The sequence below is a fragment of the Pagrus pagrus genome (genome assembly GCF_965226575.1).
Source record: "Pagrus pagrus genome assembly, chromosome: 10".
Classification (NCBI taxonomy): Eukaryota; Metazoa; Chordata; class Actinopteri; order Spariformes; family Sparidae; genus Pagrus; species Pagrus pagrus.
The window spans coordinates 2,283,624-2,301,492 of NC_140194.1; the positions used below are offsets into that span (position 1 = coordinate 2,283,624).

The 17,869-nt window shown below is 43.0% G+C and overlaps 2 protein-coding genes across 2 annotated transcripts in view; one reads left to right on the plus strand and one right to left on the minus strand.

The window, feature by feature from the left end:
• Positions 1-17,869, plus strand: part of iqub (IQ motif and ubiquitin domain containing) — a 270,442-nt gene that overhangs the window by 190,527 nt on the left and 62,046 nt on the right. The window lies entirely within an intron of this gene.
• hyal6 (hyaluronoglucosaminidase 6) lies at positions 3,374-6,404 on the minus strand (the record flags this gene model as incomplete). Its single annotated transcript, XM_084364710.1, has 3 exons — positions 3,374-3,924; positions 5,191-5,280; positions 5,469-6,404. The coding sequence occupies 3 exons, from the start codon at positions 6,402-6,404 to the stop codon at positions 3,439-3,441; spliced, it is 1,512 nt and encodes a 503-aa protein (XP_084220836.1). The 3' UTR covers positions 3,374-3,438.

Below are 17,869 nucleotides of genomic sequence, written 5' to 3' on the forward strand. Positions count from 1 at the left end.
CTCTCTGCCACTAAAACATCTTTAGTTTTGTTTCAGAGACACTCCCCTGGTGGCAGAAATTAAATATCGTGCCCTTTAATGGCCCCGGTATGCAGAGACGGTGCTGGGATGTTGCTGGTTTGATTTCTTGGAGTGAATTTCTCCTCTGACAAACTGTCAAACTCATGTTGAGTCTCGTCCAGCGTCGCTGCAGATGAGCTGAACGTCAGAGTGAGTGCTGACACTGAACTGGAGCTGATTACGGTGATTAGTTAAAGTACAGGAGCTGCCTGATGTCTGTGGGTTGTAAAGTACAGCTATTTAGTTTCTGTATACTGTATTTAAGTTTATTTTATAAAGTTGATATAGGATACAGGGTTTTTAGACGGTGAAGTTTTTAACTGTGGTTGTGTAAAAACAGTCGAACAAAGACAAACAGTCGCTGCATTTTCTGATCTAACTTTTATTGACAACGTGATACTCCCAGTCCTCCCAGTCTCAGCGTTGTGTACAGAAGATAGAGGAAACAGGGAACCCGACATGAAACTGAGAGGACTGTGAATCGCAGATGCGAAGGCTGTTTACTTCCTCGGCTGTCAATCATTACAATCCGATAATAATAACGCCGACAGAGTCACGCTGTCGGAATAATTCAGCCGAGTCAGCTTCAGCTAAAGTCACATTAACTCGTGGAGGGATTCGAAGGCTGTGAAATTAGGTTCTGACGTTCATTGTCAACAGAGGACGGATCCGAATGACCTCAGAGAACCTCTGACTTTTCATCCAGCGCCACCAAAAGATCAAACTCCTCAAGAGGTTAGCGTAGCTGCTGTAGCATCAGCTGTGTCAGAGTCTGATTTCATAAGAAAACGTCACTGAAGGCTTTTCTTCGACTGACCTTGGCACGAAATTGATTTCTAACTGGCTCCGCTGGTGGTAGCACTCCTACTGCTGATCTGATTGGCTGAACTGACGCTGATAGTCAGACGGTTTGTCCAATCACCTGCAGAGTATTTTTTCTTTTTAAAGGGCCGACCCTTTTCCAAGCAGTTTCTTGCGGCGCCTCTGGTTTTTGTGCCACAAACCATCTGTCCTGTCAGGTTAATGTAATATTTACTGTATATCACTGTCTGTAAACCTTTCAAAAACAGCATGAGTAATTAGAAACATTCACATGTTTTTATATTTTGTCTTCATCTGAATATGTTTTCAATGACTGATGGAAACAAATCTGAAAACTTGGTTAAAGGCTGTTTATGGGAGAGGTCTGGAGGTCTGCGCGTGATTATTTGTCGTTATTTTATAAAAACAAAGCCAGAAGTGAATAAATGTTCGTCCTGACTGGACCTGACAGTTTCCACTCGGGGTGGAGTGTTCGGTGGTTGTCAGTCCGGTCAGAGCGTTCGTCCTCCGAGGAGCCGAAAACCACCAAAAGTTTGCTTAATGGTATTTTTACTGGACAACGTTTCATGTTTTTATCCATTATAGAAATATTCTGAGTCGCTCTGTTTTATGTGCCTGTCAACTCTTATTCGTGTCCTCGACATGTTTAATGAACAGGTTCATCAGAAGGTGAGCCATCGATGACTAACGCGTGGAACAGAGTTTATTTCAGCAGAAATTTTGACGAACCAGTAAGTCTGCTCGGAGAAATATCTCAAGTTTGTAGCGAAAAGTTATGTCTGTATTGTTTTAAATTAGATTTTTCACATATATTCAATTAAAAAACAGAACAAAGACAATATATTTAATCTCTTAATCCTCATTGATTTTTGTTGATTGATGGCAGCAACACATCAAAAGATCCAGAAACACCTGTTTGGATCAGAACAGTTTGTTGGTTGTTGCATTCGGTTGTTATTTATATTTCACGCAGCGTTGTAGAAAAACGAGGTCAGGGATTACAAAACTTTGTGATTCATCAAAACTTTTCCTCCGAACACCTTCTGGGGTACGCAGTAACTACACAAACGAAAACATAATTCCTTCAGCTTCATCAGCTCGCATCGTGAAGCGCTCTGATCCTCCTGCAGCAGCAGATCAGTGATGAAACTCTGCAGCTTCAGTTAAAGACCCTCATTTATAATCAGCTGACTCCAACACTCTCTATAATCCTCAGTTTACTCTGTTTTGACAGCTCTCCTCCTCCTCCTCCTTCTCATCCCCCACAAAAAGTGTCTGACACTCGGCCCCTCCCTGTCCCGTGGGATAAACGGGTGCTATTGTTAAACTGTTTGGTCATGTGACCCGTCTCGACCGCAGCTCGCTGTGTGACTCATTTGACTGACTGCTTCACCACCAAACTGCCGATTCACTCAGCGGGCCGATGAAGTGCTGGCTGTGATGTCACACTCATTACAGTCATTATCCCAAATTAAACAAATGGCTCAACTGTAAACGGCCTGAACCGTCGTTGTTGATTTATTGATTGTTTTATGAGGTTTTTACAGAGAATTAATGTTTATTTAGTGCTCCTGTTGGAGAGGAAGCTCTGGCACTGAAGGTTTTTCAGCAGATGAGTCAACTTTTACAGATCAGAAACTGAGAACAGAAGTGATACGTGATAAGATTTTACACTTTACAACACATTGTTTACGTTATTTTATAAAATTACTTTTTTTGAAATGTGAATTTTGCAGCTGTTGATCCGAGATGACAGATCTGCAGACTGTTTGGTTGTATGATAAATGGTCATATGCCAGAAGTATGATTGTATAGGAACACTCAACCAAAAATGCACCCTTTGCATAAATTTGCTTTATATTGGCTTTAAAAAAATTGTAGCTTGCAGAAAGTTTGGATTCACGGGGAGACCCGCTTCACAGCCCAAGAAAAAGGTATCAACACATCCTGAAACTTGTCAAACACTTCACCTCTCTGTTGTTCCTTCCACTTTCCACCAGCCACAAACTGAGGCAGTGTGTGTTTAGACATCATTTTTCAGAACTGAGTGTACAGTTTAACACTCGAGCTGTGACTGATCTGAGATCAGCCTTACGGACAGAGTGGATCCAGCTTTGTTTTACATTTTTTAGGTGGTGTTGGAGAGAAATAAAATACTTTGAGAACTGTCGATCCTGCTTTTGATTTTGATGATGACATGGAAATCGTGACACCCCGAGTTTCTGTGGATGTTTTATGTTTTTTTGTTTGTTTTGCGGAAACTGACTTCTGCAAAGGAGCAAAGCTACAACTTTAACACTCCAAACATTGTTTTTTGATGAAATATTCCTTTTATTTAAAGATCATTTTAAAAACCATTAAGACACAAGTTAGTTTTTTAATTGTCCGTAGAGAGAAGTTGAAGGTTTTCAAATTAATTTCAATGCAGTTTTTTTGGAGCAGCATCTAGTGGACATTAGAAGAACTGCAGCTGATCACGCTGCAGGTCAGGTCTGGTCTGCTGACTCTACACACCTGTCTGTTGTCCTCTGTGCTCCTAAAACGAAGTCTTGGTGTCTACAGTATCAGACACTTGATGATCAGACAGAGTCCCAGGAACATGATGACGCACAGACAGGAGAAATGGAGGGATAAGAGCAGCAGGATGTCTCCCAGCAGGCTGTTCTCCCTCGGGCGAGGCAGCGGGATGACTGGCTGAAGTGGGGGAGGAGGAGGACGAGGTGGATCCTGGGGCATCTCGCAGTAAACACCTGTCCAGCCCTGGTAGCACTGACAGGTGAACTTGTGCTTCATGTCCAGGATGTCGTCGTTGTTGAGGTGACCGCTGACGTGGAAGCGAGGGCCCCTGGGCGTCGAGTTGCGGTGGATGTGGAAGAAGCGCGGGTTCAGGTGCAGGTAAGCGCCTGAGTCCAGGCTCTTGCGGACGCACCTGCCATTCTTCTTGCAAAGCGCTTTGCTGCACAGCTTGGCGGCAGAGGTGACGTTGATGACGTAGTGACCCAGCGGACCATCGATGTACTTTTTCACTGACAGGCAGTTCCTCTGGAGGAGGCAGGAGACAGAAGACACTGTCGTTAGTCTGTAAAATTACAGGATCCTACTTGTAGTTGTACTTGTTACAAATCAATGACTACATACATCTCAGTCAGGTTTTACATTTGAATCCTTCCAAGTGTTGATTTGTCTTACACTACAATTTATTGCTAAGTAATATTTGTTGTCTACAATTACGTCAACCGGTTAGCTGTCCCTCTAAAATCCCTGACAACTGTCAGTTCAAAAGTCCATCTGACTCGTTTGAAAGTAAAAACTCTGAAATTGATCTTTAATCCACATCTTTTGGCTTCATGCACGATATCTCGCTAACTCTGTGCTGAAATTAGCCTATGAAAAAAGAGCTAAAGCTAACAGGTGCTTTAGAAAACTAAAAATAAAGTAAGGATGAATCTCAGGTACTTTTCTCCATAGTCAAATAAGGACGTCAGCAAAACTCACATCAGCAGCTTATCTTAGAGCAGAAAAACACATTAATCCATCTTATGCTTTACTGTTGTGTTTGCAGTTTTTACTTTTGGAAAGAATAAAATCTCTCCTGCTAGAGAACCATACACACCACTTCACACCACACACCACTTCACACTTCACACCACTTCACACCACACAACACTTCACACTTCACACCACTTCCGCCTGTCAAGATCTCAAATTGGTGTTTTTTTTTTAATTCTTGACCCAGGTCAAATAAGGAAGAGGGGCTGGGATAGCTGCCAATTTCGAGGACTTCACAACAATAAGTAAAAGGTTTCAACATGTCAGTTGTGTCACACTGTGCTTTGTAAATGTATCTTCAGTGACAGATTTACAGCTCAGTGCTGTAAACAGGATGCAAAACAATTCACAGTCACCGAGAGAGATCCTGACCACTTTCACACATAAATCAGAGCTTCGTCTCCTAGTTTGGGTCAGAAAAAACTAATAAAACACTATTTATGGAAACAGTAAATTCTGGAGGGAAGCATGATGATGTCTATTCATATTTTTTTCTTGTGTTATGCACATTGTCTGCATACAGGCACATTATATTTTTATTGCCCTACTACTTTGTGGCTTGTTATATGTTATGCGTGCTATAATGTAGAGGGTATTGCTATAACATAATAAGCATTTGGTTTAAGACTCCATGCTTCGTCTGAAGGTTTTAAAACCTTTTAAGGGCATTTTTGGCAAATAAACGGCGGGTTTGCACCAGTACTCAGGTCTAACTCACCAGTTTGAACAATGGTTTTTGGCTGCAATTTTTACTGTTACCTGTGATCGAGCGTACTCCGACGATCCCCAGAGGACGACACCTGACGCTCCCAAGGCGGCGCTTTCCCCGATGGTGTGAACCAGGTCGCTCTGAAACAGAATAACAGGAGCTTGAAGAGAGTAGACACCTGAAACACAACCATAGCCACCAGGACCAAACAAGCAACCATAATGACACAAAGATTAGGTTCAAGGTTAAATTGTAAAGGTTTTTTTTGTTTTCGTTGACTCAACATACCGAGTGCATCTTTCATCAATAAATCAGACCATGAACATACCTCTGAAAGAACCACAAAGGTGTAGGCGTAGAAAGGTCGGGAGTAGACAAATACTGGCAATGTAGAGTCTGGACGGGCAATGGATGCGATCCTCATGGCTTCCTTGACACGATAGTGGACGAACTTGACAGTGTTGGTGGAGGACTTGAGCTCGTAGTCCAGGTAGATGGACGGGTAGAGGGCCGTGCTCTCCTTCCAAAGCCACATCAGATGGTCGTTGCGTACGTGCTCAACATTGGGACATTCGCCGGTGTACCGCAGCGGGTGCTGCTTGTACCCGTAGTTGTAGCAGTCTGGGAACAGGTAAAACCCCCACAGCCCGTCCGGCCTGCGACCCTCAGCCAGGGCCAACGTGAGGTTCATGAAGGTCTGTCCAGCTCTCTCGAAACTTTCCTTCGCTTCCTTCTCGACCTTGCTCTCTGGCCAGTTTGGGTGAAGCTTCCGGATCTGTTCCTTGGACTTGTTGCGGTAGATGTCCTTAGAGCCCCAGTTTCTGACCCACTGAGGCCTCCAGTTCTCCCAGTCGATGACACCCAAGCCTCGAAAATCCTTGTGGGGGATTAGCTTATCGATGTCGGCCCGGGCCTTGCTCAGGTGTTTGGAAATGCTCTGGTTCTGTGGCAGTCCACCATTGATCGGGATCCCGGAGTTGGAGTAGTATGGGTAGTATCCCAAGTGGCTGTGGTAGAATATGGTGACGTTTGGTCCACTTAGGGTTTCATTGAGGTTTGCAACAATGTCGAACACGCTGAGGTCCAGGTCCACCTTGAATCGAAGACGGCAGGACTCAGTAGGAGCGTTCCACACTACAACAAAAGGCCGATGAGGGATCAGAGGTGCCCGGGCCGGCTTCATCTGGTCGCCCCGGACTTGGAGCTCTACTCCAATGCCAACCCACAAGGCCAGTACCAGGAGACGGCGCTCCATCAGCACCATTGCCCCTGATTCCTCATGGAGCAATTAATGGCCCTACAAAGACAGAGGAGAGAATTGACATGTTTGGAGAGAATATAAACACATGATGAGCTTCAGTGAGCAAAGATAATCAGGGAGGCCTGTGAGAGGACACATGAGTGATGATCACTGAAGTGAACGCTCCAGATTCCACAACACGACAAAACACAATGCTGCACTGTTGTAGAGGGAGCGGGACCGCGATGAAACGGATGCTGGATCAAATCCCAAAGAAGCTGCATGGACAGGGAGAGCAACTGTCCCTTGGTTTTCATCACTCAACAGCCGTTAAACCTCTAACCGGTTAAACAGAGAAGCTCCTTCTGTGGGTCCTACTGGACAACTGGATCTATAGATACTTGAGGGATGTCATCACAGAGATATGATGCTTCTTTGGTGAAGAATCCATCCCACATACATTTTTTACATTAACACATGCCCATCAAGGTTTTATGGAAGAACTATGCATGTTGGAGTTGCTCTGGCGGCAGTGAAGAAAATTCAGAAGGTGGATGTCAACTTCCTTCATAGCCAGCATAACCTGACGCGCCAGATGGTGCGTTACACAGAACTATCTGGGAAGTCGCCCATAGAAACTGTTTGGAAAAAGGAGGGGACTTTAAAGAAATACTTGGCAGATGATTGGCCGAACCATCTGTCTATCACGGGCTAACTTAAACTGATCGCATCAACAGTAGGATCCAAATTTTACTGAAATCAGTCAAGGGAAGAATGAAAACATCTTTCTATCAAGAAAATCCTTCTTTGCTCTTCTTTCAGTCAAATGCACTCTTCTTTTCTAATATATAGACGCTAGCAGCATCCAAGCTAACCTCTTGAGGGAGCAGCCATTGTTGTTTTCCAACAAGCATATAGTAGTATGAGTATCAGAGTAAATGTTTTCAAAACTCTTTGTGGTGGAACCTCAAAAACACAAGTTGACACTCAGTTTTAGATGAACATTTTAAAGATGTACATCCTTCAAAAGAGAAAACATCTCTGATTACAAAATTAAAATAGGTGACACAACACGATCCGTGTGTTTTATGAATAATTTCATTCTGTGTATCATGTTATACATTTACTACATACTCAAAAACACATTTTGTCTCTTTGGTTCGCTGCCTGTTATTTTCTTCTCTGTCATTCCTCTTTAACCAATCCCTCCGGCTCTTTATGTAAGAGCCCCCTTCACCCTCCCCATCTAATTGCTCTTGGCGCCCCCTCATATGCAACCAATTCATATTTCAGTTTTTCCAAAGTCGGGCTAAAGACATCGTGACCCGGCTCTTGGGAAACATGGCCACTGAGGTTGCATCCAAGGACGCCACGGAAAATCTCCCATCATACTGTTTGCAGGATTGTAACCAGAGCAGGGAGCAGTAAACCACCGGTGGGCTGAGGCTTCTCCATTCATTTCAACTTTTCAATCATCTGAGGAGGCGCTGGCCTGAGCTGATGTTCTCTGATGACTTTAATGGCACGAGAACTTTATGATCGCAGTAATCTTGGATGCGGATCAGTGAGTGGAGAGTTGGAGGAGAAGATGGTGGAAGAAAGATGACTCAAGAGTTACAGTCACGAATAAATTGTCAAAATGCTTCCTTCAAAACAGCTTAAGAAGGCTGTTATTTACCCAAAAGTTTCCTCATGTCCTGCTCAGTTTAGGAAAGAAAGCATTTCTTCAGGCTGTAGTTTCATAATCCCCTCAGCTGGATGGTTTTTCTGGTGATGCTGATCCAAGACAAACACAGTGTGGTGAAGCCACTCAGGCTGTCCTCCAAACCACCGAAATGCCCAGAACCCCTGGAAACACCGTTTCTCCGGACCACAAGAAAGACCCCCCAAATAGAAAGTCTGACTCCAGACTGTCACGAGAGACTCCATTTGAGGCTTTGTCTCAGACAGACACAGCGAAACGGTAAAAAGCAGCTTAACTCGATTAATTGGATCCAGATGAGGACAGGGTTAGCTGTCAGTCTGAGCTATCACTCGTGATTTTTAGCCACGATGGCTCTGAAGATGGCAATGTTGGTGCACCGCTTTGGTTCAGACTGAAATATCCCAACAACTGGATCTACTGGATGGATTGCTGTGAGGTTTGCTTTAGACATTAATGACCTTTGTAGGGAGAATTGTTTTAACTACAGTGGTCCTGTCTCGTTTTCACCCAGCACCATCAAACCTTTAATTTATTCAGGTATTTATTTTATGATCCAAAACCTACACAGCCTTCACAGAATCAAGTATCGGTATCGTTTTGATATCAGCGGTACCAGCCCGGGTTTTACTTGGTATTGAATCAGAAAGGTCGCGAGGTTAGCTCGTCAATCTCAGTAGCTTTCTTGCCTTCTCTCTATTTCGTCTTGACTGGGCTGTTTACTCTCCTTTGGCATTTTGTTCTCAGGATCAGAGTTTTCATTCGATTGACTTATTTAAAAGGAAAAAAACCCTCTTTAAGATATCGAGCTTGCGTTTGCAGGATTTTATCTGCAACGATGTGCAGATGTGGTGTGTTCGTGGGTCTCAGGCTGGTCTGGAAGGTTCTGAGCGTGTGTGCTGGATTCATGAGCGGCTTGTACAGTGTAATCTGGAAAATATGAAGCCAGCCTTGAATTAGCAGTTAATGATCCAGCATTAATGTCCAACAAGCAGAGACAGAGTGACTGTCGTTATCCTGCAACTCCACACATCATGAACTCCATATGTTCGGTGTGTGTGTGTGTGTGTGTGTGTGTGTGTGTGTGTGTGTGTGTGTGTGTGAGCTGGGGAGCTTTAAAACCACAGAAAGTCTGAGTCAGGCTGCTGATTTGCCTCCCAACATATACGTGCTGTAGATAACTTGTGTGTGGAGTCACAAACGTGTCTACAAGTCAAGTCTGTGTGTTTGTGTAAGAAAGTCGGCTGTGCATTAAAGGATAGGTTCATCCAAAACTTTGCAAAGTTCGTAGTCAACGAAACATTTCTGGAGCTTCACAGCAAAACTTTATTGCAGCGTTCTCCTAAACAACTGAAGTGGATGGAGACTTGTGTAACAGCTCTTCTGCATCAAGGGTGTAAATAACATCTTTTCAAATCAATTTGGGATCTCTGGGCTTTGATTACGCTGGATGATCTTTATGGAGCCACTTTTGATGTTTAATTTGGTTGTTTTTGGACGTGTTAAAAGTCCCCGGCTGCTTCAGTTGTTCAGGCGAATGCTGCAACGCTGTTTTGCTGTGAAGCGCCGTAGAAGTTTTGTGAACTACGAAACTTACAAAACTTTCCATCAGCACGGGGGCGACGAGATGATGACTGAATCGTCATTTTTGGGTGAATTGTTCCTTTACGGCCTGATTTAACATGTTCTCCAGAGGTATTTAGTGGCCCAATCCTTGATGAACCCTTGAAAAACAGAGTGCTGATGCGAATCCAAGGACAGTTAGAGCTGGTCTGAAGTGACCGGAGGATAATGAGACCTGATCCAAACTGTGGTCGAGCTGAACCGACCCAAGGAGAGAGAACAGCAACACTGGCATGAAGCTCCACCAGTTAACGAGCAGCTGTGGTGGAAACAAGCAGCAGTACGTGTCATTTTTTTAAATGTATGCTCTCCTTCTGCCTCAAAAAACACATTTTTCTCATGGTGATGATGACGACTGTGATAAAGACCGTCCACTCTGATCCACTTTGGTATCAGACACAAACCTCCATTTAGATTGGCAGCAATACAACCGGACATGAATATCATTTGGGCCCGGCCCGACTCGTTTCTTCTGTGGGGGCTCAGTGGATCCTTTATTTGGGTCTTCTTTACGAGTCTGTGATGGGACGTCCCACTAAGGTTATTTAGAAAGTGGTTGATCATGGAGGCGTTATGCAAACGCACCAAGACATTTATGGAAGAAAGAAAACGACTTCTCATTTGCTCAAATTAAATTATTCTGTTTGTGATAATTTCTCTCTAAAACTATAACTTATGTTCTGACCAAAAAAACATCATATTTCTAAATTTTCTGAGGCAAAAGGACTTAATTCCTCTACCAACACCCGGAGGACAATCTACATTCATAGCTTGAGTATCAGGATGTTGTTTCACATTTTAGCTGTAAAACAATCAGTGTGAGAGTTTGTGTCACTCACAAACACTCAGATAAACTGCACCGTCTCAAATCGATTCAGGCCGAAGTCGTCTTCAAACAAAGTGCCTGTTGGATCGTCAACAAGTCGAACAAACAAGTTCATTTGAAGTTGACGTCCTTATACTCCATCAATCACACACACACACACACACACACACACACACACACACACACACTGATTATATCTGGTTGGTTTCCAGGTTTCAGTGGAGTCTTGATTATGGTCATGTGTGGTTTTGAGGCTGCGGTCTCCCTGCTGCAGTTTCCAGATGTGATCTTTATGTTTTTATTAGCACCAGCGCTCAGACATTTCACCGCTGCAACAACGACAAGCTGCGTTTTACACTTCACTTTCACAGTTTTTAGTCATTAAGCTCATCTGCCCGCTGATCTGTCCTTATGTCAGTGCTTCATCCAGCAAGTACTCTGAACTTTTAGCGATACTACAGTGTACTCTGTTACAAGTCCTGCACTCAAGGAACTTCCAGCTGGTTATGAAACAGACTAACTTACTTTTTACTACAAAGTAAAAGTTCTCATTGTGCAGTCAGGCTGATTTCAGAATGTTTATTATATTACTGGATTGTAATTATTGATGCGTCAATGAGCTCATCAATTAAATGTTTTAGTTTTTAATTTCAACAAATGTAGTGTGATAAAAAGCGCAATATTTCCCAAATTACTCAAGTCAACTATTTTAAGATTGTGTTGAGTAAAAGTCACATGCTGTCCTCAGGATGGTGCTTTAATATAAAAAACAAATGAACCACTGTTAAAGCTTCTGTTGTCATTGTTTGACTATTTACTCCTTCACATCATCCTGTTTCATCTGTTTCTGCTTTGCTTTTAGGTTTGTCCTACATTTCCCAGAATGCCAAGTATCAGCCGTCAGTTAATAGATGTAAAGTTGTTCTAGCTCAGGTAGTATTGTAGTCAGAGTTGCGGTGTGTTTAGTTGCAGTTCCTCTAATGGCCACTAGATGGTCTTTCAAAAAAATTTAAAAAATGTAATCGATCTTTGGATTTTTCTGCCAATACTGTGTACACGGGGCCCTAAGAAGAACAATGCTGGTTATAGTTTGAGGACAAATGTGTCAGAATTTGTTAAAACTTTGTATTTATCTGCTCCAATGTAAGCTGCAAATGTTAGCATGCTTTGCTAAGGACTTGAGCATCGTTAGCTACTCTGCCCTTGAGCTTCTGTCAGAGATCAACATGATGAGAATCCTCCAATGACAGACGACATAATCAAAACATGGCAAAAACAAATATTTCTAAAAAAACTATGGCAAAACCGACAGAGCTCATTTTTTAACATTGAACATTTAAAGGCCTGAAGAGCCTGTGATTTTAGTTGAGACTAAATCTGCCACTTGATGATATAAAAGTCAGTCAGAGGATATAGAAACAGTTTCATGATAAAGATAACACACCTTACCGTCCCTGCTGACTGTGCTGAGGATCAAGGCCTCCAGTCGGATGATTTTTCTCGTCTCTTGTATTTTAAACCTCAAATACACAAGTTGTCCATCTGATGAGCTGCTGAATCGTATCTCTGTCTCTGTCCCCCCCTTCTATCAGGTCCCTGGCTGATCTCGGGGGCAGAGATGCCCCGCTATTGTTGGTTTGGCCCCTCCTCATCTGCTCCCAACAGGACTCTGATTTACTGAAGCAAACAGCCGCTAAAGGTCTGGACAGTAAACAGACCGGAGCACATTCAAGGGTCTAAAGACTTATTGTGGACTTCAAATGTTTGGGTACTTGGTATAATTTAGGAATTTATCCCATATTTTTAAAATATTTTTACTAAATACAACTGTTATATATAAGATATAACTATTAAATTCCATATACATTTGATTTCGAGACAAAAAACTAGGACATGATGTCAGCGTCGGCAGTCGTACCTACAGCCATGATACCTAACACTGGAGACCCCTTGGAAAGGTGTTGTGCTGCGGTCGAGGCTTTCTCAGCCATCTGTATATTTCCAGCTGAGAAAACATTATTACTGTACAGACTGTAAGTACTGCCTCACATCTGCATCAGCACTGCAGAAATGTCCAGAATCATCAGTTTGCGGCTGCACAAACAGACGGACCCGACACCACAGTTGACTTTGTATCACACTTCCTAACAGCTGTCACGCAATATCACTTGAACACTGTGGCGGAGTTGCTTACACAAACTGTAGATACAATCAAAAGTACATTCCTTCAACTCGGACCCTCCTGGAGAAACAACGGAGCTAAAACTGCAGATGGTAAAGAAATCCATTAAGCTTTATTGACCAGAATCTGCTGCAACATGCAGAAAAGTTCACCTCAGACATTCGTCTTCAATGGGAGGCAAGTGACAAGTCCTGTGAAGCATTATGAGATAACTAACATGGCCCTTTGTTTAAGTTCTCTCTCCTAAGTATAGCGAGCTAGTGCCGCTATAGGAGCACAGCACATGCAGATCAACACGCATGCCTTGCAGACGTTGGCCCGACAAATAGAAGTTACATTGGAAAGACGTAGTCCGTGGACCGTTTGTCAATTGGCGAGACGTCAGCATTACGCTTCCCATACTACGTCTTTCCAACGTAACTCGCGGCACCGTCTGCAAGACGCATATGTGCTGTTGGTAACGTAGCTAAGTGGGTGGTGTCACAGTGATGAGTTACTGCACCAGTAGTCCCTAAAGATATTTTGATCACAACATTTTGTTTTCTTGAGGTCTCGTAGGAAAGTGTTGGAATCGGTCCTTGAATCAGAGGTTAGAAACTGTGCTTGAAGTGGGCCGTTACTCACCGGTACCCTGTACCAACACTTTTACATTTCGCTCTTACAGGCGTACTGTTACTTTTTCTTGTGTATCGTCACTTCTCTCAAGCTGCCGGTACTCTTTTCTGCCCTCTTTATAACACGACGGGGACACACAGGAGGCGGAAGTGGTGTGAAGCGTCGGGCAAACATTTCAACAGGTTGCCGTGGTAGTGGACAACAAATATCACTGGGCAATATTTAACTCTTACAACGTCAACTTCTCTGACTATCTTCTATCACTTTTGACGTACTCCTGAGTACCGAAAACCAGGCGTTCTCCTGGAGTAGACTGTTATGCCGTAGACTGTACAACGTCAGAAAGTTTCTGCTTGAAGCCCCTATTGTTGCAGAAGAAGCAGCGTCCCATCGGTCCAGAAGCACATAAAAAGTTAAATGTTATAAATTCACGAGGTTATCGTCGCTTCTGGGGATGCACACACGCCAACATAGTCTGGCTGGAAACCACTTCTGAGGGGAGTCTGGCAGGACTTATGCGCGCTGCCCAGTCCAAAATATTCTGGAAACCAAATACTCCAAAAAATGTCCCGTTGGACCAAAAGCCTCTTTGTGCAACAGCCTGATTAAAACAAAAGCCTGCCGCTCCAAAGGCCTGTTGTTCTCAAAGCGCACTCTCTCTGGAGTTTTGGTCTTTAATATCTCGGGCATGAAGAAAAGGAATCGTGACTTTAATCAGATGACCTTCGTTGGCAACAAACACACGGTTAAAGTTGTGAAACGGTTGCAGTTTGGTTTTGGCATCAAATTACTTGGTTAGTTTTAGAAACAGAGCATGTCCGGGTTAAGATAAGTATGTTAGTTAAGATGCATGTGGCAGTCGGTGTGTATTTTCTGAACAACAGGCCTTCGGAGCGATCTGTGTTTGTTTTCATAAAGAGCTATCAGACAAACGGGCTTCGGTCCAATTGGACATTTTTCTGACTGTTGGGGTTTCGGAACAATGGCCTGGCACCGGCTTCATGGACTGTTTTTTTTACTTGTTTTTTCCTCCCTTCATCCTTTTTCCCCTTTTTCCAGTATGGTTAATGGACTAATGGTACATGGACTGCAAGTCTATCAACCGCTCGAGCACTTTACAACACATGCCACATTCTCACGCACTCACACACACACACATTCGAACGCTCATGGTAGAGGCATTGTTTTTTCATACATGCATGGATCAGACTGGACCTCCAGAGAGATGCTGCTCTACAGGAAGTACAGCAGACGACTCCACCACCCACAGAAAATATGCAGCAGAAGCTTGGCTTCATAACGCGGAGCTGCGGAGGTGAAGCAGTTCCTGACAGCTGCAGAAATACTGGAAATGCTGAGCAGAGCGACTGGATGTTAGTGCTGGACACACAGAGCTGGAGGAACAAGGGGGAAGGGTGGGTTTCCATAAAGCTTTGTCATCACTCCACAGTATTTACATTGAACAGGAATGCAAGCTTTCAGACCTCCTGCACGCCTTTGAAACGATCAGCACTAAAACATAAAGCTGCAGATGGAAATGATTATAATCTGACTGATCTCTCCACTCTGGAGGAGTTTGGACACAGTGAAGCTGTAAATGTGGCTGAAATAAACAAATCTGAGCGACACTAATGGAAACATTTTGTATTTATTGATCTGCTTCTGTCTGTTGCTGCTTTACTGGAGTCTGTGTGTGTTTATAGCCAAGTGTTTGGCTCTAGATATGTCAACGATTGTCTCTTTGTCCATCACTTTTCTCCGGTGGTGGAGGTGAAGTTTGTTTCTTACATTCACAGTCATTGCAGGATGAATCTGCTGGAGACTGTGGCTGGATTATGCTGTGAAGTCAAAAGTGTTTACAGCTGTTCCACATGGATTATTGTTTAAATACGCTGCGAGTGGAGCACTTTTAAACACTGTCTGTCCTTGAAGACATCACGAAGAAGGACAGGAATCGTTATGTGGTGAGTAAAAGGAGGAGAGAAGCTCAAACCCCGCTTACTATCTCACCTCCACATGCTTGTGTGAAGTGGCCACGGTTGTCGGATTGTCAGATCTACGTTATGAATGAGCTGGTGGACAGGAAACGACACAGACAGACGCGATGACTCCCATCATGCCGTTCTGCAGCAGGTTTGATTAGATTACGCTGGCAGAGAAAAGAGCCCAGGTTACGTCCGGGCCACAGAGGACAATTCTGGGAAGAGGGCGTCATCACAGATGCTCTCCATGTTTGTCTGTAACCGACGGATGCGTTTCAGTCCATGTTTAGATGTAAAGAAGTCAAATCCTTCACTGAACTAAAAATATCAACATGATGGAGCAGAACGGCGCCATAACTCCCCGATAACAAAGCAATATTCTGATCTGCATCACAATATGCAACACCCTGTCGAGCTTCTTTTCCTAAAATCTTGTATAAATATTGTTTAATTATATATATATCACATTTTCATGCATTTAAATGTGTTGTTCAGCTGATCAAATGCATCCTGTTACCCTGCTGATTGTCATGTGTCAAAGACAGAAGGTTGTCTTCAACAATTTAACAAAGTGGCTGTAAATATCTCAGCTCCTCGTGTATGACACATCTTTCACAGCTGTAATGAGGGACGGGTGCCCTGCTCAAGAGCACATGGGCAGTGGTTGATAAGGGGGCAGAGAGCTCTTTAGGTTCATCTGATGAACAATTTCTTAAGTGTAAAGTAATTCATGGAAATTAAATCCAGCTGTGAATCGAACAGACAGCCGACAGATAAACTGTCACACTGAAGTTCAAATACTGAACGTTTCCTCAACCAAGACTCCCGAAAAACAACAATACATCTTTTATTAGTGAGCAGAAGAAAGAAGAGGAGGGTTTGGAGATAGATGAGCAGCTTCATGAATGTGCTGGTTCTTGCATTTCTGTGTGTTTTACGACAACCCGCTCTCCTAACAGACTAACTATAAACTGAAACTAGGGACTTTAGAAAAAACAAACAAACAAACAATATTGTGTTCTTATAACTATGCAAAATAACATTAAAAAAATTGCAGGAAATGTTTTTAGTTTCAGTCCTTTGGTGAGGAGGCGCTGGTGCATATGTTTATTGATACTGTGAAGTATTGTGTTTGTATTGTGATACCTATTCTCAACTCATTTGATCTTCCCCCTGACAAATAGCCTGCATCTAATAATAATAATATTAACAACAACAACAACAACAACAACAACAACAATAATAATAATAATAATAATAAACCCTAAAATGACTACTGAAACTAATAAAAACTAAACTAAAACTAGTGAATCCACTCTGGAAATCGACTGAAACTAAAATAAATTGGGAAAAAAGGAAACAAAAATCGATAATAATGAAAAAACTTGAATAACTCGGCTCTGTGTACAGTTCGGCTGTAATCAGAGCAGAGCTGAGGTTGGACAGCCCAGTGTTCAGCGCCATCCAGTGGTGCTATCTGTGAAATACATGAAGATACACAAAACCCCAGATTGTTCCCACAACATGCTTTAAACAACTTTACAATTTCACTTCAGTCATTTAAATAACTGAGATTTTTCCTTTAAGACTGCAAACGAATCATTAAAACAACAATTATGCAGCCTTGATATTTTTTCATTATCGTTGTGTTATCTTGTCTGAGAAGAAGAGAAGATGAGAAGAAAGTAGACGAGAATGTAATGCAGCCGCAGGAGTTTCAGCTCTGTGACTTTGTCGTTATCATATAAATCATATACTGTACAAGAAATCCAGGAGCTGAAGCAGAGAGAAGGAACGTACAGGAAGAATTTATGAACTCCAGGATAATAACCGCTGTAGGACTGACAGAGGAGATGGGAGATGATAAGACGTCTGTTTGACAGCAGGTTGACAGATCTGAGAAACATCTGAACAAGACGAGACAGAGCAGATGATCATCATCAAATCCATCTCAGTCTGCTGGAAATCTCTGTATACTCAGAAAAAAAACACCTCCCTCCCCCTCAACCTCTCACCATCTGTTGAAATGAAGATCATCACTGTCGTCTCTTGTTGCACAGGTGTGGATGAAACAAGATCAAATAGGTTGGGATTTGGGGCTCCAGTGGTCAAGATAAGACAAAGAATCTTTGTTTTTTGTATTTTTTTGCTGTAAGATTTCACCAGTTTAAAGTCTGGTGTGAAAAGACTTTAATAGTTAGCCATGCAAGCAGCTCTGTGAGGCTGTTCTGTTCAGTTAAGCTAAATGCAAACATCAATACGCTAACTCACAATGACCGCCGCAAAGGTCAACCTCAAGGTAGCGCTACAGGATCCCCAAAGTCACCGTCATCTGAGTATCGTGAATATCTGAACCAAACCAGAAGATGCTCAGATGTTTCACCAGATAAGAGAAAACCTGATGCTATCACTACATGAAAGGATCAACAAAGCAATCAGAGCTCATCCTCTGGGGACCACGAATGGTTGTAATGTCATGATAATCCATCTTAGCTGTTGAGGTACCTCAGCCTCGACTTAAGTGGTCGACCGACCGACTTTACTGTCCCTACAGCCATG